The sequence below is a fragment of the Emydura macquarii genome, unplaced genomic scaffold, assembly GCF_026122565.2.
Source record: "Emydura macquarii macquarii isolate MOO-44397 ecotype Brisbane River unplaced genomic scaffold, CSIRO-AGI_Emac_v2 contig_67, whole genome shotgun sequence".
Classification (NCBI taxonomy): Eukaryota; Metazoa; Chordata; order Testudines; family Chelidae; genus Emydura; species Emydura macquarii.
The window spans coordinates 6,415,468-6,440,932 of NW_027130204.1; the positions used below are offsets into that span (position 1 = coordinate 6,415,468).

The 25,465-nt window shown below is 45.7% G+C and overlaps 1 protein-coding gene across 1 annotated transcript in view; it reads left to right on the top strand.

Moving 5' to 3' along the window:
* FRMPD2 (FERM and PDZ domain containing 2) overlaps nt 1-23,612 on the top strand; it is a 65,448-nt gene extending 41,836 nt beyond the window's left edge. The window contains exons 17-29 of the mRNA XM_067534486.1: nt 2,840-3,050; nt 5,590-5,693; nt 7,079-7,177; nt 9,645-9,752; nt 9,867-9,983; nt 13,793-13,863; nt 15,164-15,257; nt 15,772-15,857; nt 16,028-16,182; nt 17,387-17,594; nt 21,192-21,290; nt 23,033-23,388; nt 23,527-23,612. Of these exons, the coding sequence (XP_067390587.1) occupies nt 2,840-3,050; nt 5,590-5,693; nt 7,079-7,177; nt 9,645-9,752; nt 9,867-9,983; nt 13,793-13,863; nt 15,164-15,257; nt 15,772-15,857; nt 16,028-16,182; nt 17,387-17,594; nt 21,192-21,290; nt 23,033-23,388; nt 23,527-23,593 (1,775 nt within the window). The 3' untranslated portion in view covers nt 23,594-23,612. The remainder of the gene's footprint in view (nt 1-2,839; nt 3,051-5,589; nt 5,694-7,078; nt 7,178-9,644; nt 9,753-9,866; nt 9,984-13,792; nt 13,864-15,163; nt 15,258-15,771; nt 15,858-16,027; nt 16,183-17,386; nt 17,595-21,191; nt 21,291-23,032; nt 23,389-23,526) is intronic.
* The last annotated feature ends 1,853 nt before the right edge of the window (nt 23,613-25,465 follow it).

Genomic DNA, 25,465 nt, shown 5'->3' on the forward strand with positions numbered 1-25,465 from the left:
CCCTGCATTTCTATGCCGTTCTGATTGTTATACAGCATTCTGCATCCACAGGTCTCAAAGTGTTCTGTACAGGTGGGTAAGTATCATATATGGGGAAACTGAAGCGTTGGCGAGAGGGAAATACCTTGGCCAAGGTTTCACGTATCTCTGTTGATTACAGTGGAGCTACCCCAGTTCATGTCAGCCGAGGATCTGGCCCGCTGGCTTCAATGCACTTATGCCAATTTACACCAGCTGCAGATTTGACCCTGTGCGTCAATGGCAGAGCTAGGAGCCCTGTGTCTCACACCAGTTCGCTATTCATTAGTTCAGACTGCCCCCATCTCTAGTGGAAATGTAGAATGCTGGGCAGCGAGGTGATATCATGGGCACCGAACGGTTCATATTTTAATGAGTTTACTTCCAAAATTCTTTCATAGAAAACAAAGTTCTTGCTGCACAATCTCACTAACATGAAATCACTATGCAGAGGTGTTAGACAGTAGCAGAAATGAGACTTATGTTGGACCTCCCTGTGTTGTTAGGGTTCCTTTTACTTCTAATTTAACTGTGTGTTGCTGTGATCTGCAGTGTATAAATGAGACCTGAGATTGCATCATCAGGCTTGCTGAGCAACAATCACCGGCAACAATATTTTATAATGAAAATGATTACATGCAAGATATGAGGGAGCAAAATTAATTAGGAAGCAGGAAAATTATAATGCAAGTCCTGGTTGCAAGCGTTTCAAATCACAGACTCTTCAGTCTTGGGCAAGCCATGAGCCTGGGTGGGGGAGACGGCAGGTCCTGAGTGCAGAGCTAGCTCGTCTTTGTGGGTCCTCCTCAATGGATTGGTTTCTTGAAGGCAGGTGGCAGGGACCCTTGTTCAGAATTAGACCCTCTTTACCACTAACATCCCAGCACAGATCTTTCCCCAGCATTTCCACACTGGCAGAATCCCTTCCACAGGAGTGGACAGAAGAGCTCTCCTGTCTGCTGCTGCCTGGCTCAAGTGCACAGGCCACATTTCCTGCAAAACTTGTGGCAGCCCCCACTCAGCCATCACTATGGCAACGCGCAGGCTTTGCTGATAATATGGGCAGTTAACCCTGTCAATGCCTCTGAACAAATACCTCTGATCAAACCCACTGAGGAAACTGAGAGCCTAGGTGTACTGGAACTAAAAAGCAACGTTCCAGAGGGTTGCAATAATGTCTAGTAGGGAAAGGCAATAGAGGTCAGGGTCGGACAAAGGAGGGAGGGGAGAACGTGCAGCCATATTGATTTCCAGCCCTCCAACTTGCAACCCCCATCATCATGGCAGCAGCGTTCCTGTTGTACTTCTAGGTGTGCCCCAACCACCAGCTGTCCCCAAGTCCCCTTTAAGGGGTATTCCAGCCTTTTGAGAGAGAACCTGAACAAATGAATAGTGACTCTGTCAGCTTTAGCTTATACCAAGACTTTCCATGGGTCTGGAAGGGAGTGTGTGTAAATAGACTAACAGAATTCCCAGGCCAGAAGGAACCGCTGGGGTCATCTAGTCTGACCTCCTGCCTAATACAGGCCAAAGAACTTCCCCACAATAATTACTAGAACAGCTCTTTTAGGAAAAAATATCCAATCTTGATTTCATGATGGAGAATCCACCGCAACCCTTTATAAGTTGTTTCAAGGGTTAATTACCCTCACTGATTTCCAGTCTGTATTTGTCTAGCTCAACTTCCAGCCTTTAGATTATGCTACACCTTTTTCTGCTAGACTGAAGAGCCCATTATTATCCATCTGTTCCCCATGTAGAAACGTAGACTGTAATCATGTCACCCTTAACCGTCTCTTTGCTAAGCTAGAGCAGTTGTTTTCAACCAGGGATACGTGTACCCTGGGGGTAGCAGAGGTCTTCAAGGGAGTACATCAACTCATCTAGATATTTGTCTAGTTTTACAACAGGCTACATAAAAAGCACTAGTGAAGTCATTACAAACACAAATGTCATACAGACAATGATTTGTTTATACTGCTCTATATACTACACGCTGAAATGTAAGTACAATATAGAGGCTTGGTCTACACTTATCTGGCAGTTAGGTGGCAGTCGACAGGAGTTACGCAAGCCACACAGAGTAGTTTGCGTAACTCCTGTCGATTGCTGTGCTTCTCTTCTGTGCGGAGTCTTCACTGCACCGCGCCGATGGGAACCGTGTTCCCATCGACGCAGCACCATGCCACTTGAGGGGGTGGATTAACAATATCGACTTCTGGATCGATTGAGCGGGTCTTCATTGAATTGAATTCACTGAATTGGTGGTTTCACCGGAATAGTCCGTTCTTCGCCAGTACAGAGTGTGCAGGGCTGAGAACCAGCTCCCTGATCCATCTCTGATATCATGAGAGAATGTTTGGAGGCACTCCTGTTTCCTCAAATACACATGTGTTGGGCTGGTGGTCCAAGGCATGGGTGAGCATCAACTGATCCAGACCTCTGCAGACAGAACCTTCCCTTTCCAGTTCCAGTGACAGATTTTTTTAACTGTACATTTCAGAGATGCATTCAGGTTTAATGGGGCTGCACGCTGCATCTTCCTCAGTGGAGAGAGAATTTGCAGCAAAGTTCCTGTGAATGAAAGCCAAATCCAATGAAAACCACAATACCTCCTATGATATGATAGAAAATGTTTGAAAATCCTTTCTCACACCCAGCCCCAGGATTGGTGTAGGAATATCAGAACAACTATATATAATGTCAGGCTTTTTTGTAAGGCTGGCATATTGAAAAGGCTAGACAGAAAGCAGTTCTGAACATAAAAGGCTAGAAGGAAGTCAGTGGATTTATCTTTTTCTCATTCCCCTTTCTCCCTCAGAGGACAGCAAAATTATGGAAATAGACAAATCAAATTCCGTTTATGCGGCTCAGTATGAACATCTCGCCCTAATTCAGAGACTGTCCCGTTCAGAAAATGTGCTATACGGGACCAACGTGGAGAACGCGTCTGCTGGGATGATGAGCAAGTCTTGCGACAACCTCAGTGTGGAAACCAACAATGGGATCAGAGACAAAAGCAACCTAGGCAGGTGAGTGTAAATTGGCTTTGTCCTCTGAATGTGACTAAAAAGCAGTTGTTGGCTCTGCAAATGGACTTAGTATTATTACTTAAAACCTTTGTCTGACAGTGTCAGGTTCTAGGGCCCAGCACAGCGGTGCAGAGTTACTACTTCTGATTTACTCTGATGTCAGACAAGGAGAATCCTATTAGCTCCAATTTTGGAGCATATAAAAGTTTGAAAATCTCTGAGCCAGAGGGACTAGGGGCAGAAGCAGAAGCAGTCCTGTAGGGAGAAAGCAGCCAAATTTGGAAGAAAGCATAGGCTGAGGTTTATATTTTATTGTTAATTAAGTTAATAAAGGAAAAGAGAGAGATTGTGTGTGTACTCTGTATGGAGCAGGGTGGGAACTCTTCCCAGTAAGATAGTCTGGACTTGTGTCACTAAAGTCACTTGGCCTTTGCCATAGTGTCATGCAACCCCACTTCACAATATGCTTTCACCAAAGTGCATCCTCTCCCTTCCAATGTTAACTCATGAGGCGTTCCATGTACGGTGACTAGCCACCACCTTGCTCCTGTGCTGTTGTCTTCTCTTCCAGCTTGTACCCTTAGACTGTAAGCCCGCCTGGGCAGGGACTTATTTATTTAGCATCAACTTTCTGCTCTACCTCACAGTGCATGGGCTAGTCATAATAACAATGCCCCTAGGATTTGCTGACATTTAAACTGAAATGAACTATTTTCTTTCAGATCATTGCAGACTTCTTTCAGATCCCTTGTTTCAGAGCTAGGATTTGCCCTTTGTTGATATCTGTATTGTGGTCATGGCCAAAGACCCCCTCCTCAGGATGGGGGCTCCATTGTTAGGTGCTGTACATACACAGAGGAAGACACAGAGCGAACAATCTAACCAGTGAGAACTTGAATCAGAGCTGGTGTAATGCTTGTTTTCAGACACAAAAAGCAACCCATTTACTTTTGGACTGAATGCCTTTCATTCAGGGTTAAGGGAATGTAAACCAATGAAACAAAGAGAGAACAAAAGTGGAGTCTTCATGAGAGAGCACAGTGTGTGTATCTCCTCTGTGACAGGTAGCATGTGGCCTTGACGCACAAGGGCAGCTGGTTTAGTCCGGAGAAGAGAAGGCTGAGCGGGGCCTGATAACAATCTTCAAATACGTAAAGGGTTTTTATAAAGAGGAGGGTGATCAATTGTTCGCCTGATCCACTGAGGTCAGGACAAGAAGCAATGGGCTTAAATTGCAGCAAAGGAGGTTTAGGTTGGAGATTAGGAAAAACTTCCTTTCAGGGTAGATAAGCTCTGGAACAAATTACCTAGTGAGGTTGTGGAATCTCCGTCATTGGAGTTTTTTAAGAACAGGTCAGACAAGCACCTGTCAGGGATAGTCTAGATAATATTTAGTCCTGCCTCAGAGCAAAAGACTGGACTAAATGACCTATCAAGGTCCCTTCAGTCCCACACTTCTAAGATTCTATGTTTAAAAGTGCAGTACGCAGAAAACCGAATGAGAACTTCTCACTTCTAAATGGGTTAATTTAGTTGGGGTTTGTGGTGCTTTGAGCAGGGGGTTGGATGAGATGATCTCTTGAGGTCCCTTCTAACCCTAATTTTCTATGATTCTTTCATTTACATTACGACATGCACCAATGTGTGGGTTGTTGTTGTAGCCTGTAAGAGATTCTAATACCATCTGAAGTGCTATGAAGTGGAACAAAGCCTAGGAGAGAGAGTATCACTATATAGTCCCCCCTTCTGGGGTAAGCAAGTTCCACTGGACAAGCTGTCTATATGCCGTTTCAGGCAGTCTTCCCTTCTGACTCGAGGCCCTGTGCCACTTTCCCAGTGGCTGGTAGGGGAACCCAGGCCTACCCGCTACTCTGGGTTCCAGCTCAGGGACCCTATGTCTAGCAATCCAGATCCGCTAAGTCTCAGATCCTGTTGCTGTTTCCCCACGCCCCTTCCTACCCCACCTCTTTATCTCCTTGCCTATCCCTGGGAGCTTCCTCTGCTCCCCAGGGCTACTTCTCCCTTCTTGCCCTTGTGGTGGACTCACCAGTCCAGGACAGGAGCCCAGGGCTTACTCTCCCCCTTGGATCTTCTCCTTGTCCCAGGCCAGCTCTCTTTGGAGTGACTGCAGACCTCTTCTGGTCAGCCCCTTCTTGCTCTCACTTCCAGACTTTACATTCCTAGCCCAGCTGGGCTTCCCCTGCCATTAATATTGATCAATCCCTGCTTCCCCTCCATGTGCAGCATCTAAGGCTAATTGGCCCCTCTGGGCTGACATTAAACTGCTCAGGACTCATGTGTGGTGACCGCCCCATCCCAGTCCTCTCATGAATGGTCGCGTAGTGGAGCTCACTTGAAAGCTAATGCCAGGCAGACTAAGCCCAGCCTGACTGAGATCTGGTAGTCCAAGCACATGTCCAAGAGCCAAGAATTTCTCTGTTCCCATCCTGGCTCTGACATGCTTTGAAAAATGCTTTGTGGATGGCGAGTGCTGTGGTAGAGTTGGTGCATTAATGTCAATCTCCTTTCTTGCCCCTAGCTCCCCCTCTGGATTGTCCCAGTCTGAAGTACATCTTGGTTTGAATGACAAACAAAGGAGCTATGACTATCTCTCTATCCATTCAACTCAGAATACAGCCAGCAGTGAGTATAGGAGCCTGTGACGCACTCAGAATGCAGCGGTGATCTGAAAAGGAAACATAACAACTGGTATCAGGAGGGTCCATGGTCACCGTGTCTCAGTGTTTGCAGATCAGATGTACTCACTTTACAATGTAAAAGATTATTGTTCTCACCTCCAGGCTGCAGACGAATCTTGGGCTCCAACTGGGTTCTTTGTTCCCCCTGCATCGACACTAGTTATAAGGGCCTAGTTATAAGTTGCAATGCTGAGCGCAGCAAAATTTAAATACCTTATATGTCCCTGGGCCTTAGGCGTAATGGGATTGGGATACCTAACTTCCATAAAGTCCTTTAAAGATCCTAGCCTAGCCGGCAGAGAACGCAGCTGCCCTGTCTGTGCCTGTGCAGGAAGAAAAAGTAGTAGAAACTGATGCGAGGCACTGAAGTCAGCAGCTCTGACTCTCAGCCAGGCCGGGGGGAAGCTCCGTTGAAGATGTCATTTTTACACAGCCCCTTTTCAGAGCAGAGCCGTGCTTTCAATGTCCAGATTTCAGGAAATGACATAGTACGACAGGTAACCCCATCCAAAAGCCATTGCCACGCCTGGTGCTGGTTGGATTCTGTACAGAACCTGCTTCCTCAGCCAGCAGAAAGGGCATGGAGATGAAGGCCCAGGTTTGAGAAAGTATTTTGGTGTTGCTGCACTCCACCTGGCAACACTTAACTGATTTAGGAGCCGAAATCTCATTTTCAGAAAGAGATTGACAGTTAGCAGCCTGAATCCATTGCCAGTCGATGGGACTTTGGCTGCTAAATCAGTTAGGTGTTGCAATGCTGAGCGCAGCAAAATTTAAATACCTTATATGTCCCTGGGACTTAGGCGTAATAGGATTGGGATACCTAACTTCCATAAAGTCCTTTAAAGATCCTAGCCTGACCCAGCCTTTTGCTGCTATTATTGTTATTTATTCTTTGTATGATCATAGCACCAGTCATGGATCAGGTCTCCACTGCGCTCGGCACTGTACATTATTAGGTGTATTACAGTAGTGCCTAGGACCCAGTCATGGATATGGACCCCTTTGGCGAGGACTGTACCAACACAGAACAAAAAGATGGCGCCTGACCCAAAGGGCTGACAATCTAAACAGAAGTGGTCCCTCCAAGTGAGGGTGGGACACTGGGGGGGACGCTTGCACTATGGTGCTTACCTGTTCCGTAGCTACATACAAGATGCCAATCTCCAAGGCTCTCATCTGCATCATGTTAATGTAAAAAAATGAATAGTAATGTTGACATTAAGAGGAAACTGTATTAACTTCTAACCACCTGAATGGCCCAAAGAATGTAAGCGTCCTCCCCTTGTCTGCACTTGTCTATTTATTCCAGCTGCTTTGTTTCTGCAGCCCCGGGTTCCCCAATCAGCCAAAGAGAAAATGCGCTGGCTGGATTAGAAAGAGAGATCATTTGTGTCACTTTAAAACGAGATCCTAAAAATGGCTTTGGTGAGTAAGAAGTATGAATGGTATGTTTGTTACCAGGACTGTCCGATCATGTATATGGGCCTTTAGATTGACTCTTTCTTTCTAGTCAATAAAATTTTTAGATATCTATTTAAAAAAACAAATCCTGGATAACAGGATAAGCTGTCCCCAGGTTGAGTAAAAGCAGTTACAGAAATGCCATCCATTTGTCTCTATTCAAAGACAAGCTGCTGACACTGATATTTGGCATGTGAAATTGGGCCAGTCAGTCACTTCCTTGATCTTGCTCATCCCCTGGCATTACCAACCTTTGCATAACATCTTGAGGTCTACAGGTTGAAAATGGCAAAGTGTCATTATTAGCCACCTTTTTTCAGCAAGGCATAGATGTTTGTAGTGGCCTAATGGGGTAGCCATTGGGTGTAGAACCAAAAGCGCTAGTTCTGTTCATACATCTGTCACATAGGAAATGTGATTTGTTTTTAGATTTGGTTTTGTTTGGCATTTGGACCATCATGTGGCATGAATGCATGCACTGTGCAGCTATATGTATAGCTCACTTAGCTGTATAGGTAATATGCAACCTTAACTCTGGTATTTTCTGCTTTGGAGTGCCTGGCTGTACAATCTTAATATTATATTATGTAACACACTGGCAAAGTGCGTGCTGCATCCATTATTAGTTACTGGTCTGCTAGAGGATAGCAGCCTACTACTGCAGACAGCTAGCATAGTTACACTTTGAAGTCTTAAGTGACAGAGATCTATGCTGAAAGTTCTGGGTTCAAAACCAGCTGATAACTCATGTGGGGAGTTCTTACAATATGTACAGCATTATTATTTAGAGCTAAGCCCAAAACTTAACCCAGGGTCCAAACAAGCCTGAACTTTGTGAAAGACCGAGTCTGGATCCAGACAGCATATCAATGTGGTCTAGTGGTTAGAGCGCTGGCCTGGCACTCAGGAGATTTGGGTTTCATTCCCAGCTGTACTATGGGGCATCAATCACTACCAGGCTGCTGACTGTTCGCTTGCTGGCTCCAGCCACTTCTTCTGTGGCCCGCTCCCTGGGCTGCTACCCAGAGGAAGTGAAAGCTGGATCCAGGCAGCAGAAGCATGGAGGAAGTGGCCCGAGCCAGTGGGCAGGCTGTCTCTGATACTCTGTCCCCATCCTGAGTGTGTCCTGAAGGAACTTCCTCTGTGCTGCTGCTGCCTGGATCCCATTTGCCCCTCTGCTGCTTGCTGTGCAGGGCCAGTGAGAGCACGGGGAAAGGATGAGCACCTCCAGACCCCTCTGGACGTTTCCTGCATCCCCCTGAGGGGCCGGGATCTATCGTTTGGGAGCATTGGCTTATGTGACCAGGGAATATGGCTCTTCAGGGCCCTGATTCAGGAAAGCATCCCTGTTTAGGAAGGGCACCTAAGAACTTGCCATTGAAGTCAGTGGGACATGAGTTTGGTTGATAAAGGTGATAGAGTTGATGTACTGTGATGTTTGACATGGTACCGCATGACATTTTGATTAAAAAGCTAGAACGATATAAAATTAACCTGGCAAATATTAAATGGATTAAACACTAGCTAACTGATAAGTCTCAAAATGTAACTGTAAATGCGGAAGCATCACTGAGCAGGTCTGTTTCCAGTGGAGTCCCCCAGGGATTGGTTGTTGGCCCTAAGCTATTTAGCATCTTTATCAATGACATAGAAGAAAACATAAAATCATCACTGACAAAGTTTGCAGATGACAAAAATTGGGGGAGTGGTAAATAATGAAAAGGAGAGGTCACCGCTGCTGGAATCCTGTGTCCAGTTCTGGTGCCTACGATTCAAGAAGGGTGTTGATAAATTGGAGAAGTTTCAGAGAAGAGCCACAAGAATGATTAAAGGATTAGAAAACATGCCTGATAGTGACAGACTCAAGGAGCTCCATCTATTTAGCTTAACCAAGAAAAGGTTAAGGGGTGAATTGATCACAGTCTGTAAGTACCTACATGGGGAACAAATATTTAATAATGGGCTTTTCAGTCTAACAGAGAAAGGTATAACACAAGTCAACAGCTGGAAATTGAAGCTAAACAAATTCAGACTGGAAATAAGGTGTACATTCTTAACGGAGAGAGTAATTAATCATTGGAACAATCTCCATCACTGACCATTTTTAAATCAAGATTGGATGTTTCTCTAAAAGATCTGTTCTAGAAATGATTTGGGGGAAGGTCTCTGGCCTGTGGTCAGACCAGATGATCACAGTGGTCCCTTCTGGCCTTAGAATCTATGAATCTATGAAAAAAAATGTACATAATTAAAGTTAAATACAAACTGAAGTGCTTTTCTGAACCAGGGCTTAGATGAGGCAAAATCAAAGAGCTCCATTCCCCAGAGTATGCAGATAACTTATGGCAATGGAAAAGAAGCTTTTGTTCTCCTAAGGTTCATTTTTCTAATACCAGCTTTTCCAACTTCTCATGCTATCTCATTTTTGCAGGTTTTGTAATAATTGGAGGAGAAAATGTGGGGAAATTAGACCTCGGAATATTTATCGCATCAATTATCCCTGGAGGACCTGCAGACAGAGCTGGGCGTATTAAACCAGGTCACTGTCCCCAGTTTTTAATTAGAATTCAAATGCTTTCATGGTTTAAAATGAACTATTCTGGCCTTATTCCCCCTCCTCTCCTCATGTATTTTGTTTTAATCTTGTTCTTAGGGGGACGACTCATATCTGTGAATAATGTTAGCCTCGAAGGTGTTTCTTTTAATACTGCAGTTAAAATTATACAGAATTCTCCCGATGAAGTGGAACTGATCATCTCTCAACCCAAAGGTACAATAGGGGTTGGGGTGGTGAATGGTTTTCTTGGCTGTTGGGGTTGGTTGGATCAGGGCACTGGTAAGGGGATACCTTTGAAGCCTTTTGCCTCTAAATAGTTGGTTATAATCCAGCCCAGGTTGGTAGTGAGTGTATGTTCCCACAAGTAAATACCTTGGACAGCTGTCCAGCAGTCACTATGAAATGAGCTGGTGCTCTAAGGACCTGACCCAGCACTACGAGAGTCAATGGGAACTTTGCCATTGACTTCTATGGACGGAGGTGTGATCTGACTGTCCAGTTCTTGGCCAGTGGGTATCCACCTCACAAACCACCCCTTGCAAATGGCCAAGGAACGAACATGCCATGAAGACTGAGCTACCTTCTTGTTCATAGAGATGATTGCAAGGGGAAGATTAAAATGGACTAGGGCCCAGATGCACCGTATTTTGCATTCCTAGAAAACATCAGTTCCCCCCATAGATACTTTACACTTCCTCCTCCAGCTCTCTCAGACTTGTCCTCTTTGGTCCTCCTCCACCTAACGGATCTTTCCTTCTCAGCATTCCCATAGGCTCTTGATGTCTCCTGGAGTAACTGCTGTGTAAGGCCTGGATCCCAGGATCCAGTGCTCAGGAACTCAAATACCAAGATGAAGGGCATAGTATGAGATCCTGATTGGAGGATAGTAGAAGGTTCCTATCTTAATCCTCTCTTGGTTAGACCTCAGAATATTTATTGCATCTATTATCCCAGGGGGACCTGCAGACAGAGCTGGGTGTATCAAACCAGGTCACTGTCCCCAGCTTTTATTAAGAATTCAAATGCTTTCATGGTTTAAAATGAACTGTTCTGGCTTTATTTTTCTCCCCTCCTGATGTGTTTTGTTTTAATCCTTTTCTTAGGGGGATGACTCCGATCTGTGAATAATGTTAGTCTCAAAGGCACTCGCTTAATCCACTCTAGGGCGATTAGAAGGGCAGTGTGGGAAGGTTTACACTGTTGCTACTGGCTGTGTGCTTTACCTGTTCTGTGGCTATAAGGAAATTCAGTCCTGTTGGCTGTCAGATGAGCAATTGGTTCACTCAGAAATGGGGGGAAAAACACCAAACCCCAACCAACCTTTGGAGGTGTGAAATCATAAAGTCCTAAAGATGTTCTAATAACTGGATTGGTTAAGAAAAGGTGGCTAACTTTAAAAACAACAGTTTTTGATAAATAGTGACTGATTGTATCAGAAAAGATTACATGAATAAGAAATGTTAATATATTGTTAAAACAGTTGCATTATCAATCATAATAATTAAGACAGACATGTGATTTCCCTCATAAACCCCATCCCCTCTTGCCCCTTTCAGGAGCTAATACATTTCTTAATAATTCTTTTTGTGCTAAAAGTTTCCATGCTCCATCTTAGTCCAAGGACAAGGGTTATTCTATCTAAAATTTCAGCAAAATCTTCTCGGAAGCTTTTGAGTCCTGCGAAGGTGAAATGAATACAACTGCCACACATTTTCTAAGCAGAAATCCTTATTTTCACAATGGCTGTATCAATCTTATTCAAACTTGGTTTGTTTCGTAGTTCTCCTTGAGATTTCAGGACCAAGACACTTTTGAAACTAACCACTTCTCCTGTGCCAATACATAATATCTCTCTCTGTATTTTAGCAGCTGGCAATGTTTGGTTTTGGTCTGTTTTCATAGACATATCTGAAGAAGGACTGAATGAGGAGAAGAATTTATCAAGAAAAACCAGCACTAGTGGGTCTGAGATCTCTTGTGCAGATAGTGGGAGAAAAAGGATTCAAGACCGTCATACAGCACCTTCCAGAGAACTAGACATAAATACAGATGAACTCGAGAAGGTTCTCTCTTGGAATTTAGCACCAAAATTGGGTCCCAAGATTCCTGCTCTTTCAGTGGGTAGCCTGGACATGGAGGTAATCACAATTTTTATATTGCTCAGCTGTGACACTAGAAGGATCATAGAAATGTTGGCAGATGGATCCAACCCCTGCGCTAAGGCAGGATTAAGTAAACCTAGGCCATCCCTGACAGGTGTTTTTCTAACCTGTTCTTAATAACCTCCACAACCTCCCAGGTAATCTGTTCCAGTGCTTATCTATCCGTATAGTTATGAAGTTTTTCCTAACACCTAACCTACATTTCTCTTGCTGCAAACTAAGCTGATTCCTCCTTGTCTTATTGTGACATTTCCTGGGAGTGAAGCATCTCGCTACCACCTACCCTTATCATGTCTTTGCTTGCTACATGTCAGCTCCCTGACTTCATCGGCCACTGGCAACACAAACATTCCCCTCTAGGCTTATCCAGTCCTGTGGTCCACTGGACACTCATAATATTTACAGATGTGCTGCTTCCAAAGAAACAATGCACCCCAGCTTACCAGTTCCCCCTTAGACTGCCTCTTCACTTAACATGCAGCACTTAGATATGTTTATAGTGAAATCCAGTATGTTTCTTTAACAAAGTATAGAGATTCAAGTAATCGCAAGTAGAAATATTAGAAACAAATGGTTACCTATAAAACAAAATTATTACACATGGTCTAGAGCCTAGATTTAATTAACAAGATACTCTCATGTCTGGTAGAGTATGGCTCACCCAAAATCCTTGCAGCGTTTTAGAGCCAGGTTTGGCTGTGACCCTGCTTTCATGAGACAGACATGCTGTCAGCTTGCCTCCTAGGTGAAACACTCAGTATGTTTCCTTACACTCCAAGATATATGAGAGCAATCCATTGTCTTTATTCATAAACTGGACACCCACTGCTGTTTGTCACCTAGTAGATTTCACAGTCTCTTATTTCATCACTTGCACCGTATGCAAATAGGCATACATTATGAGGCATACAATACACAAATGGACAGACAGGGAGACAGGTGTCTGTTACCTCCAGCCTGAAGGAGACATTTCCAAGGAACGTCACCTCCTGGTGACCTGTCTTAACTCAAAGGCCTTGAGAACATATTTTCATTATAGATCCATAACTCCTTAAATATTATCCATCCATACATTTTGAAATGATTATGACAACCAGTGGGCTACTGGCTCTCGGTATCTGACCCAAGGGATTCCTGCAAAACCTATGCACCCCTTGTGCATCAAAGGGTCCCAGTTTCACCCCTACCTTCACTAGTCATGGAGAACAATTGATCATCATCCTCTTTATAGCAATCTTTTACATATTTGCAGCCTGTTAGCATGTCTCCCCTCATCCTTCTCTACTCTCAACATGCCCAGTTCTTTCAAGCAGAAATGCTTGAAATGTATTTTTACAAGGTGTTCAGCTACACTAAGAAAATAACAGAAAGTAACAGAGTGGGTCAAAAATGAGGGGAAAATATCCAAGGAAAATTTTGCTTAAAAATCTTCTGATTTTGTTCATCGAAATTTTGAAATTTGAAAATGTTCCCAAGTCTAGAGCTGGTCAAAAATGGAGGAAATGGTTGCCCAAAAACATTCTTGATTTTCCCCCCTATTTTTTTTTTTTGTGGAAAATTTCAACCAGTTCTAGAAAATCAGAAAGAAAATCTTATGGTTCTAGCTATGAATGACCTCCCTGTCTGTCCTCAGCTTGCATGTTTGGAGCCACATTCTGTTGTGAGTGACACTGATGTAAATTTGGAGGAATATTGTGGATATAAGTGGCGTTACTCTGGTTTTACACAGCTGCAAATGAGAGTAGGATTGAGTCCTTTATTTCTGTTGGTATTTTTTTCTTTATCTCCCATGTAACAGTCTCATTAGGGTTTATGTTTTGAAACAGGAAGCCAACTCTTCCCACTTTCCGCCGTCTGCAGAAAGCAATTCAAATGAAATCTATTCTGTGGAGCTGCTTAAAGAAGATGGGTCTTTTGGAATCAGTGTGACTGCAAGTATTATTGTTGATCTTACAATGCATCCGTAAGACTATGATGTTGCCCGGTACACATGGCCAAGTGCAGCTTTGCAGGAAGATATACTGATAGCAATCCCCGGCACTCTCGTTGTGAATTTCAGCCTGAGATCCCAATGATTGATGAAGTGATTGTAAACCATGGGTTCTAGTCATCCAGATTCTTGCCATCAGAATCCGGGCTGAGGATCTGCAGTGGCAGAAAGTCAGTGTGGATAAAGGTCAGAGGACTCTGTTGGCATAGCGCTGACAGTGTCAGGGTATGCCAGGGAGAGGCCTAGCCAGTGCATCTGGGAGATGCACTAAATAAGAGTATTCCCTATGCAGCGTCTGCTAGTGGGCCTACTATGGGGTCTGAGCAAGAACATATTTCCTTCCCTAGTTCAGAGGCACTAGGGTAGGCAGAAATGGTAATGCTTCCTGTTCTTTCTCAGGGAGATAACACCTCCCACTGGGTCAGGGGAATTAATCTATTCCTATAGATTCAGGGGTCGCTTCACCCGCCAATGAAATGCAGATCCCACTGGGGTGAAAAGCAACAGCCATTTAATAGTGTGCCATAGACAATGAAGACTGATTTCATAGAGTTTAAGAGTTTAAGAAGGACCATTGGATCATCTAGTCTGACCACCTGCATAACACAGGCCAGAGAATTCCATCCTATGACCTCTATAGTGAACCCAATAACTTGTGTTTGGCTATAGTATATCTTCCAGAAAGGCATCTAATCTTGTCCATGAAATTGCCTGGGGATGTGGTTTGGCAGAATAGAATTAAGTGAATCTGGAATTTGCCCAGGGCCTGGGGACTCACACTTCTATTCTTGAAAAAAGTGCCGTAGGATTGTGAATGGCTCCAAGTGGTCAGGAGTCAGAATAATAACCACTGAGTGCATTACACAGAGTTAGAGAGTTGGGGCTATTAACTGGCTTGGAGCTGTAACCACAGTCCCAATGGCAGGGGAAGGAATTTCTGAATGATTATTATTAAATAATTGTTTGTAGCCTCATAGATATGCACTGTGCTTTACGGAGAGAGTAAGACATGGGCGTTGCTTTGAGGAGCATGTTACAAAGTGGGCGAGTAATGTCTGTTTCTGGGTTCCTCCCCGTCCCCCAAATTTAAAAAAATGTAATTTCTGAAGCAGTTGTTGATTTCTGGAAAACTCTGTTCAGAATTTGCTTGGCAGTATGTTAAAATATTGCTTTGATTTTTACCAAGGGAGGAGAAAATCATGCTAAGGCACTACTGTAAACTGTGGGTGAATATTTTGCAGGGTGGAATCAACACCAGCGTGCGTGACGGTGGGATATACGTGAAGTCAGTTATCCCCAAAGGACCAGCTGATAAGGATGGACAAATAAAGAAAGGTAGGGTATTTGACAATACGATTCTGCGCTGCAGAACTAAATGTTTGGGTCTGAATTCTCTCCATGGGCCTCTAAAAAGTGTTAACAGTTACAAGTTGGAGGAGCAGGCAACCATTAATTTCCAGCTATCTGGGATTCTGAATATCCAGTCCCTGTAGCTCACACTGGCAAGACCAGGAATCCTTTTGCAAATCAGGGAACTCTGCATAACTACACATCTGGCCAGTGGTTCTCAAATGTCTGTTCAGAGACTTCACTCATGAACACCTTGCCATGTTGCTTTCGATAACTAAGTCACAGCAGTGCAAAATTTTCAGGGTCTCACAGCACAAGGGATATTTGGGAAATACTGCAAACACAACAGGAACGGCACTGAGTTGTAAAGCCATTGAAACACTTTTGAGGGTGACCACTGTAACTCACCAAGGTCAGTCACAATGGGCGAAGCGCGGGTCGCTCATCTCCGTTTGATTAAAGCGCCAAAGCAACTTACCCCATTTGTTGTCTACCTCAGGTGATCGGCTGCTAGAGGTGGATGGTGTCAGCCTTTGTGGCATCACACACAAGCAGGCTGTGGAATGCTTGAAGAAATCTGGCCAGGTTTGTATAAGGGCAGATCACAATGGTGGAGCAAGTAACTATTTAATGTGAGTCTAGGTGGCAGAACTGGGCCCGTGGGCATTTATTTGCTATTCTGTTGACTGGAGAGAAATGAAAAACCGATGCTGATTGTGCAGGGTTTAAGTGGAACTTGTCCGCCATCTCGCTAGGTTGCCAGGCTGGTCCTAGAAAGGGGACGCCACAGATCTGCAGAGCCGTGTCCAGCTGCTAAAGACGGAAAGGAGGAGAGATGTGAGGTTGTTTCCTTGGCAACGCCTTTATCCGACAGCCCCAACAGCTACTCATTTACAACAGATGGTGAGAGATGATAAAAGGATGTCTGCCTCCAACTGTACTCCTTCCATTTTGTAAGAAAGGAATGAAAGATCATGTGAAATTTGCACTGGCCACAAAAAGATAGGTCCGAATATTTCCTGCAGGTTTCACAGTGCAAACTACATATGGAATAAACAGAAGCGTAACAGGCAATGTTAGTGGCGTGATTTAAAATGAATTTCTTACCTTATTTCTGAAGCATTTCAAGTTGCAACTCACACACAGCAGCTAATTTACACCGGTGTAACCCTACTGAGGTCAGCAGAGTGACTCCTGATGTGAGGAAGAGCAAAATCAGGCCTAGCAGGTATAGTGGGGAGGGGCGGAATGTGAGAGGCACTTTTGGCTTTCTCCACTGGCTGTAGCAGTGCATAGGCCCAGTTAAATGAGTAAGGGATGAATAATGGTTCCCTGTGGATCAGTGCACCAGTCAGGAGGGGGCACACAACCCCTTTCTCCACCTCCACCGCATGCTCATGCCATGAGGACATGGACAGAATGGCCATGGCACTCTTGCCAAAGGAGGAGTGCGGGGTTATGGCCTATGATGCACTTGCCCCACCAGAAAATCAGAGCTCAAGAGATCTGTTACTGCCCTTCTTTGGAATTCTAGTAGGTCCCTCTTCTTACTTGCTCCTCTCAGCTCCCCCAGCAGAACTCAGCCTGAAGGGTGCCCCCACCCCCCTGCTCCTTCACCTCCTTCCCAGCACCCCTCCTGAGGCAAAAGCTAGGAGTTAGCTCTAACTATCTGGGAGGAGGGCATGTCTTTCTGTCTTGGCTGGAAGAAAACAACGGATCTGATTCTGTTCTGCAGGGCACTAGATGTACCCTAGTGATGCCCCCTTACTCCTGACCAATCCTGGTGAGAATGACCTCTCAATTAGGCTCAGTAAATAACTGTAAATCACTATTGTGGTCTGCTAAGTATCTACAGGGAGCCCAAACCACCTCAGATTCTGTCCCCATCTACCTCAGTGCAGATTCCTCTCCCTCAGTGGGCGTGCCCAGGTGTAACCGATTGGGATTTACTCCACCTGGGGATGCACATGGTGGAAAAGAAGAATCCAGCTCAGAGCCTCTGTAGTGAGTCAACATTGTTATATAGGCACTTTTCAGAGCCGAACGGCACTTTATGGGACGTGTGCGCCCCAGAGCACGCTCAGGTTCCTGTCCCCTCTTTGAACAGAGAGCACATTTGAAGTGAAGCTGATGAAGAACTCTGGAGGCCTCGGCTTCAGTTTTCTGCAGATGGAAAGAGATGCTTGCGAACACTTCGGAGGAGAGATTGTGAGGATCAAAAGACTGTTTCCAGGGCAGCCAGCTGCCGAGAATGGAGAGATTGAAGTCGGAGACGTCATTTTAGCTGTTAATGAGAAACCCATTCAGGGACTCTCGTATCAGGTACCAAACCACGCTCTTAATGAGTCTCCCACTGTGTGACATATTAATTAAGTGTAAATGAAGTTTCACCCTTTTTTTTTTTTTTTTTGCCCAAAGGGCTCAGAACAAACACCATTGTACTGAGTTTGGATAAAATCGTTATGCATAATTTCCTTCACTATTTAATTTCCTTGCTCTCTGCTATTGACATACAAAATCTATTGGCAGATACACACCAGTTACTTAATTAGATGGAGTCTGTGTTGCTTTTAGATACATGAGGTGATACACTTTCCCCTCTGGTTCCCGTGTGTTTTATAATGTCATGCTAAACACCATGGGACAGATTCCAGTTTCAGGTTATAGTGGTGTAAAGATGGAGTAACGCCATTGTCTTGAATGGGCATTACTCCAGATTTACACCAATAGAACTTAGATCCACAACTAGACTTATCTTTATTGTTTGTTTTTCAAAATATAGTATTTTCTTTCCTTGTGAAGTCGCCTGAAAAATAGATCTACATTAAAGAAGCCATTATTAATGGGGATGCTATTGTGGAACAGGGATGATGGGTAGTGTTATGGAACTCTCCTACTGAAAGAGTAGCAGTGTAGGTAAATGGTGAGAGCCAGCGACAGGGAGTTAGAAGACCTGGGTTCTCTACCCAATTCTGCCATTGATGCTTTAGGTGACTGTTAACAAGTCATTTGCATTTTCCATGCCATGGTTTCCACATCTGTAAAATGAAGATAATAATACACTGTGTACCTAATTTGAGCTCCTCCAATGGAGGCTGCAGTATAACTGTATATTACTGTTTTGCTAGAGTGCGATATTAAAAAATGACCTTGTATAAATGACAGCATAGGGGTCCATATTCACCATCTCGCACTGATCTCAAGTTCAGATCTGCTCAGGTGCCATTTAAAAGTATGGTTTTAAAACAGACAGTGGTACAAACACAGCCTGGCATTTGAGAGTCAAGCTGGGTTCCCTCCACTTTTTGCATCATCACCGTAAAAAAGGGTTTGAAGGCCAAATTAGTCCTCCAGTGACACCTGATGAAGCCCCATTTTTTTCAGATTATGCCTTCAGAAATAACTGGGAAGGCTAAGTAGGTTAACACAGGTGTCACTGAGGGCATAAACTGAAGGTAGTGGGGTTGCATGGGTGCAAATGTGAACAGAATCTGGCCTATCCAATCTTCCCTGCCACTACTGATGGCCAAGATGGAGAGAGCCCAGCTTGACTCACAGATCCCAGGCTGTTTGTGCAGCTGGCTGTAAGAAAAACCATTGTTTGATTTGCAAATGGAGATGCTCTGACCCAGAAATCACCTTTTCAAAATGCAAAACTGGGACACCTTCAGGAGTCCCCCACCCCCTCTGTGGCCCTGCCCCTGCTCCGTCTCTCCCCCCCCCCCCAAGGCCCCACCCCGTTGATAGGCTGGAAGCCAGAGCTGGTCAGTGATAAGAGCTGCTCAGCGAGCCCAGGCTGCTGTGGAGAGCCTGAACCCTCCACGTGCCCTGAGTGGGATCCAGGGGACCCAAGAGCAGCCCCCGGTCCTTGTCCCCACCCCCTGGGGTGCACCGCCCAGGGCAGGTGCAGAGTTCAGGACACCAGGGCTCCCCGCAGCAGCCTGGGTCCCTGGGTGGCTTTTACTACTTCCTGGCTCCAGCTTCTAGCCTGGCCAGGATTGGGGCCTTGGGTGGAAGAGGAGGAGCAGAGGGCGAGGCCTCACGGTGAGCAGGGGCGAAGGCCCACCTCAGTCCCCGACACCGCGAAGAGGCTGACACTGCCCCTGAGCCTCGGGCAGGCATGGAGCAGCGCCTCAGGGAAATGCTGTTCCGGAGCCATTCAGACCAGGACCGGGACGGTCCCACCCACTTCAGGGCAAGTGGTCATCCTGTCTGTCTTGTGTATGGAAGGGGGATTTCTGTAGTTCTCCTTATGTGCATAGCCTGTCTGCTGCTGCTGCCGCCAACATGAGTATCGGGGCTGCATTCGCTTGCAATGCTGAGACAGGCCCCTCTGGCCAGTGCAGATCCTCCTGCATACCTAGATGATAACTGTGAGGAGGGAGAGGGGGAGAGGAAATGACTGTTTCTCCTTTATGCAGTTCCAGATTTTAGCCAGGGCAGGAAGTAGGAATAGCTCAAGGGAGGGGCTGTTCCTGCAGCATCTTCACTTCAGTCAGAAGCAGGACGTGCTAGAAATTCCATGGGGAAGCCTGCTCAGCTAGGATTCAATGAGCATCACAATGTCTGGGTCCTTGTTCAAACTCCAGACCCTGGGAGGTTTGCCCATCCTTAATTTATGATGAGGTAACCCACACTGTAACGTTAGACCAAGGCCTTCAGCGCGCAGCTGGGGCCGGAAAAATGATCCTGGGTCTTCACATGCTGACCAGGCATCCTCTCCATACACTGCTAGGGACAAATCGTCCCAGGCCTGGACAGAACACAGGAGGAGGCAAACCCATCAGATACAGCACAGTTCTTATGTGTGAGGAGAGACAGAGTACAGAGAGTCCAGGCAGTGGGACTTCCCCCCCCCCCATCTTCATTTACTGACCATCACTACTCCACGGAGGCCTCTCCAGCAGCCCAGTTGGTCTGAGACTACGTAGGTCCAAAGCCCACGAGCAGCGGCTGTGTAGCCAACCTTGGAGGGCTGCAGCTGTACGTCATGCCCTGCCCCTGGCTTGAGAAAGAGGGTTCCATCCCGTCCAGCTCCCTGTATAGCGTCCCAGTGCACGGCCCCTTGGTTCAGTCTATGCACAACAATCAGGCTTTGGCCCTGTATGTACTTATTCCTTTTGTTAGTGCTGCAGAGAGTTGTTGTGGCTGCAAAGCTGTCACGGCTGCTCAGAGCCGCTGTTACTGGAGTGCCGATGTCAGCAGCACTGGCAGAGAGCACAGCTGCTGAGTCAGCAGACCACAGGCTCGGTTCAGTGGCGAAGGTGCCCGGCTTAGTTTATTGTCAAAAAAGCATGGTCCTAGTGCCCTGGCTCCATACAGGTACACTAACACATGTATGCCTGCGGCAATGGTACCTGCTCAGTCAGAGCACCAGGACGCTTGGTTAGCGAATACCTAGTGTGATGGTATTTTGCCAAGGCCAGGCCTACTCTGGTTCACAGCCTTTGTGCCCAGTGTTTGTGCCCAAGGGGTTTGTTTTTTCAGCTAGGTGATAGGTTACATGGTGTCCATCCCTTGGGTGTAAATGACACCTATCATTGCAACTGAAAGCAAAGAGCCCTGGAATGCGTGTGGCCATTGGAAGACCAAATTCTGAGCTAGTGAAAACCAGAATGGCCACACTAGAGCCCCTGGAACCTGGGAGTCTGTTCAGCAACCGGGAATCTATTCCTGCCAGCACTCTGTTTTCTTTGAAAGTGAAAAAATATCATTATTGTTCTAGAGTGGTAGATGGGATGTTGGAACGGAAGCTAAATTTGTAAGTGAGAACGTTGCTTTAAAGTTAACTAACAGGCCAATTCTGCCCCCAAAGTGCTGCTGACCAGGGGCACAGTTAATAGAGAGCAGAGAGGGATGTGCTGCAGCCCGGGAGCTGCGTATTTCATTACAGGGCTAATAGCATTTCCCCCCATGTAGGATGTCCTGCACTTGCTGAGAGGTGCTCCTCGACAAGTCACGCTTCTTCTCTGCAGGCCTCCGAAGGGTGTTCTTCCGGAAATAGACCAGAGTGCGCTGGTAAGACACGCAAGCGTTCTTAGCCCTGTATTTGCATCTGTAGCCCTGCAAACACTCACTGTGGCACTTGCTTGTGAGTCTCAAACAAGGAGTACATGGATTATTTCTCCCTCCTTCAGGCAGCACTGTTCTTTTCCCTTCCTCTCCATCCTCTTCATCCTAAGAGTCCTTTCCAACCTCAATCATTGACCAAAACCACCAGGTCTTCTTAACCACCACTGTGCTTTATAATATATTTACCATTAGTAACCAGCTTCCCCACTTGCTTTTGGGGAAGGGACAGTAGCAGCAATCGGTCCTGCTTGCTTTTGCCTTCCTCCAGGCCCCCTACTCTCTTCCCAGCACTTCTTTCCTGTTTACTTGTATAGTCCCAATTGCTAGAGACACTATCGCCCAATGAGCCCCTCAGCTGTATCTCCGTGCAACTGTCTATCTTTCAATCCAAGCTCAGTTAATATAAACTGGTGGGGATTTGAGTGTCAGGGCACCGAGCCAGATCGCGACTCAGCACGCCCTGTTACACGCTCCCAGCAACAAACTCCATTCCCCAAATTCAACAGCAACTTTCTTAGTCGCTGGAGAAGTAAGAGAGGAGCAGATCCGCCCCCTTAGTTTTTCCAGTAGGATCTTCTTGTGGAACTGCCGCACTGAAATGCCAGTGGGAGGCAGTGGGTGTTTGCCAAGGGTGATTTGCAGGGTTCTGGAGGGCTGTAGTGCAGAGCTGGGGTAGTCCATCCGAGGCCAGACACTACAAACGGTCTAAGCAGCAGCTTTTTGGATGCTAATCTGGAGCTTTGAGTAGGCTGGACAGTTAATGAGACTGGATGTGAGATATCAAACGTTTGACGTGTAGGCTGCCAGGTAGTGAACTTCATTAAATGAACCAGTGCTCTCAGTCCCCTTTCCCGTGTGCAGATAACCATCTTTCAGAAACCACTGTCGCGACTGGCATGGATTAGCAGGGATGGCAGAAAGGCCAAAGTCTGATTGGGCTGAGGAGCCTGAGCCAAATTCCCTTCTATGGTCATGTCTACAATGGAGAAATTCAGTGCTCCAGCAAAACTCCTCCTGTGCTGTAACATACCTCATGTCCACACACAAGCCTTGGTGCACAAACCTTTAGATTAGATTTGATTTAGGCCAGGCTGACTCCCGTGTAGTCCCCAGTCATAGCAAGTCCTCACTGACTCAGGACCTGGGTGGATGGAGATTGCTGTCAGAATAGTCCTCGGGATAAACAGACCCACACACTACTGTCCTTTCAGGGGCCTCTCGGCTCTTCTTTCTGTACTCTGTTGCCCAGAGGTCAAGTTGGCTGGAAGCTGCTAACTGGAGATTGTCCACAAACCTCAAGGCACGGTACCAGAGGGCAGTGAAAGGGAGAGGGGAGAAAACTTATCCTACTGCTGCTTATATTGCACCTATTCTGTGAAGAGAACTTCCAGTCTAGTCTCCAGAGTGGCCAGTTGGGTACCTCCCACTAGCAATGCATTCCCTAGGGAAAAGTATTTTCAACATCCCTCGTTCCCCAGAGATTCAGTGCTTTACAGTGAGCTAGTGGCTCTCTCTCAGAGCTATTCTTCCACACGCCACCAGCACTGTGTGACTGTCCTGCATGAAGAACCTGCTGATATTTGCTCTGCTGTGTTCCTCTTGGCCTGTATGAGAGGGAGCCGGTGAAGGAGTGATGGGAGAGGGAGGAGAGAAGCTAGACTAATCCCCTCTCTCTGTCATTTTGATAGACTCCAGTGCCTTCTCCGGTTAAGGAGTTTGGGACAGTGACACCGGCTACCCCAGAGCCCAGCAGCGGTGCAGGGCACGATGCTAGTGAGAGGGACAGTACCTCTCCAGAACTGGAAGACCATATGGATTCTCAAGGAGTGACCTCTTGCGGTGACCCTTCTGAGGAGGAGAATTTGTCTCATGAGGAGCAGGACACAGAAACCCCCCAAGAGAAGCCACGAGCCCACTGTGAGTCCTCCTACAAGCACCTCTGGAAATTTCACCAGGAGGCCATCACCTCAGAGACTTTTCTCTCTCTGGAGGAAGAAGTGAAGCAGAACTGTTACTCGCCATGTGAGAGCAGAAGGGCAGAAAGGTAAGAAGTGCGGATCTCCACCCCATGCTACTTCCACGGGCCCTTACAACTTTGCATGCAAGTGAAATGCTGTGGGTTAAATACATAGTTCTATGCTTTTAACTGCTATGTTAATTAACCAACATTTTCCCTTGCCAGCCATTCATGCCTGTCCCAGTCTGCTGTCTCCACCTTCTCCTGTCTCCTTCCTGGAACTGTGCGATAAGCTGCATTGTGAGATACTTGTATGAATAATGCATTATGGAAATAAAGTGCATTGTCCAACCAGGGCCTCATAGAGCTTCCATTGAACTCAGTGGAAGGACTCCTATTGACTTAAATGGGAATTAAAGTAATTGAGATCTATTTTACAGTCCCTGTACTCTACCCAAGTGGTATAAAAGGACTGCAGAGTAAATGAGAATCAGGTCCATGGTCTTTTCCAAAGCCCTTTGTACTAAGTACAAAGTGAAGCTCATCAATATTAAAAGCATAAGTGTTCATAAGACTCTGTTTCCAGATTTTATACACTTCTTAAAGAAAGGGAAGGCTGTTAAAAGAACAGAGGAAAGAATACAAAGTTCATTCAGGTACCATTCTACTATGTGAAATTCTCCAACCCTCCTCCCCATCTCAAAAGAAATGGGAGAGGAGAAACAGTGAAATTAGTGCTCCACTCCGGATGGTGAGGGGGAGCTCAGTGAGGGCTCTTCCAGAGGGCATCTCCTTCCGCAGATTTATTAAGCATTTGCTTTAGGAGGTGCTTGTGCCTATTTTCATGTATAGTCCATTGAGATCCTTGTGCGGCTGTGAGATTCCCTCAGCAGCAATGACAGTACCAGACATTCAGTGATTCAAGGACCCTTGCCCAGAGTCAATTCAGGTGGTGGCTACAAAGCCACACCACCTTTAGCTTACCCATTCCCCCAAAAGCACTTGTGCATTGATGCACTTGAGCCTTTCTGGTGTGAAAACTCAAGCTAATCAGCATTTATTGCATTGGAAATTTTCCTAGTGGAAAATAGTTTCATCAAAATTGGAAAATTTTGCAGGAAAACGGCAGTTCCCATGACAATTTTTGGTTTTTCCTGTGTGAACTGTCTAAGAGAAATTTTAGTTTTGCATCGACTTAAAAATGTTGTTTCAGCTTCTGGGTTTAAATAAACCTAAAGAAATTGACACTTTATGTCAAAATGTCCATTCAAAATGACAATTTTCATTTTCATTTCATTTCAACTTGAGATATCCTTCTGCTTAAAAAAAGGGAACCAAATTGTCATATTACGTTAAAATAGGATGAACATTTTCATTTCCAATCAGTTCAAAATTTCCCATGGGAGAAGAGTCTTTTTATTCAAATTTTCACATGGGAAAGAATTAAATTTTTTGATCAAGTCCAGTAAAAACACCTAGAGAATCAGGTTGTTGTAACTTTGGGTATGTCTATGTAACCCATTCCTGCTTGGTGTGGTGCTGTATCCTCCTCTAGTGGCACCTAGCCCAGCTAGCAGATGATGGGGCTTTTAGTTCATACAGTAGAGGCTCATGCGTGAAGCTTCAGAAAGAGCCTAGGTTCAATTCCTTCCACTAACCAGCAGGGTCCACACTTCAAGCTGGGTGTAAATTCCAACTTGAGGAGATGCACCTATGCTAGCTCTGATCAAGCTACCATGTTACAAACAGAAGTGCAGCTGCAGTGGCATTAGTTGTCCCCAGTACACTCCTGTCTGAAACCCTAGGTATGTACTCGGGACAGCTAGCTCCTCATGCTGCTGGGTGCTAGCTCGATTGCAGCGAGCATGGAAAGGTCTCAAATTTCTTTTCCAGCCACTTTGTACATGTACCCAGAGTTACCAAGGAAGTTGCAGCTGCTGTGCTCATTTATACACAGGCTATCCAGAATCCAGCCCAGAGATTTTGGTTGGTGCTTCTCCTGATTTATGCCGTTGTAAGGGAGAGCAGGATAAGGACCTCTGTGTGTTCCCTGCTGCCGAGGAGATGAGCTGGAAGCAGCCCTTGCTTGCAATGGCATGAACCGTTAGTTGGCTGATTGCCTTGAACATTTGTAGCTCTGCCAAGTACCTTCCATGCATAGTGC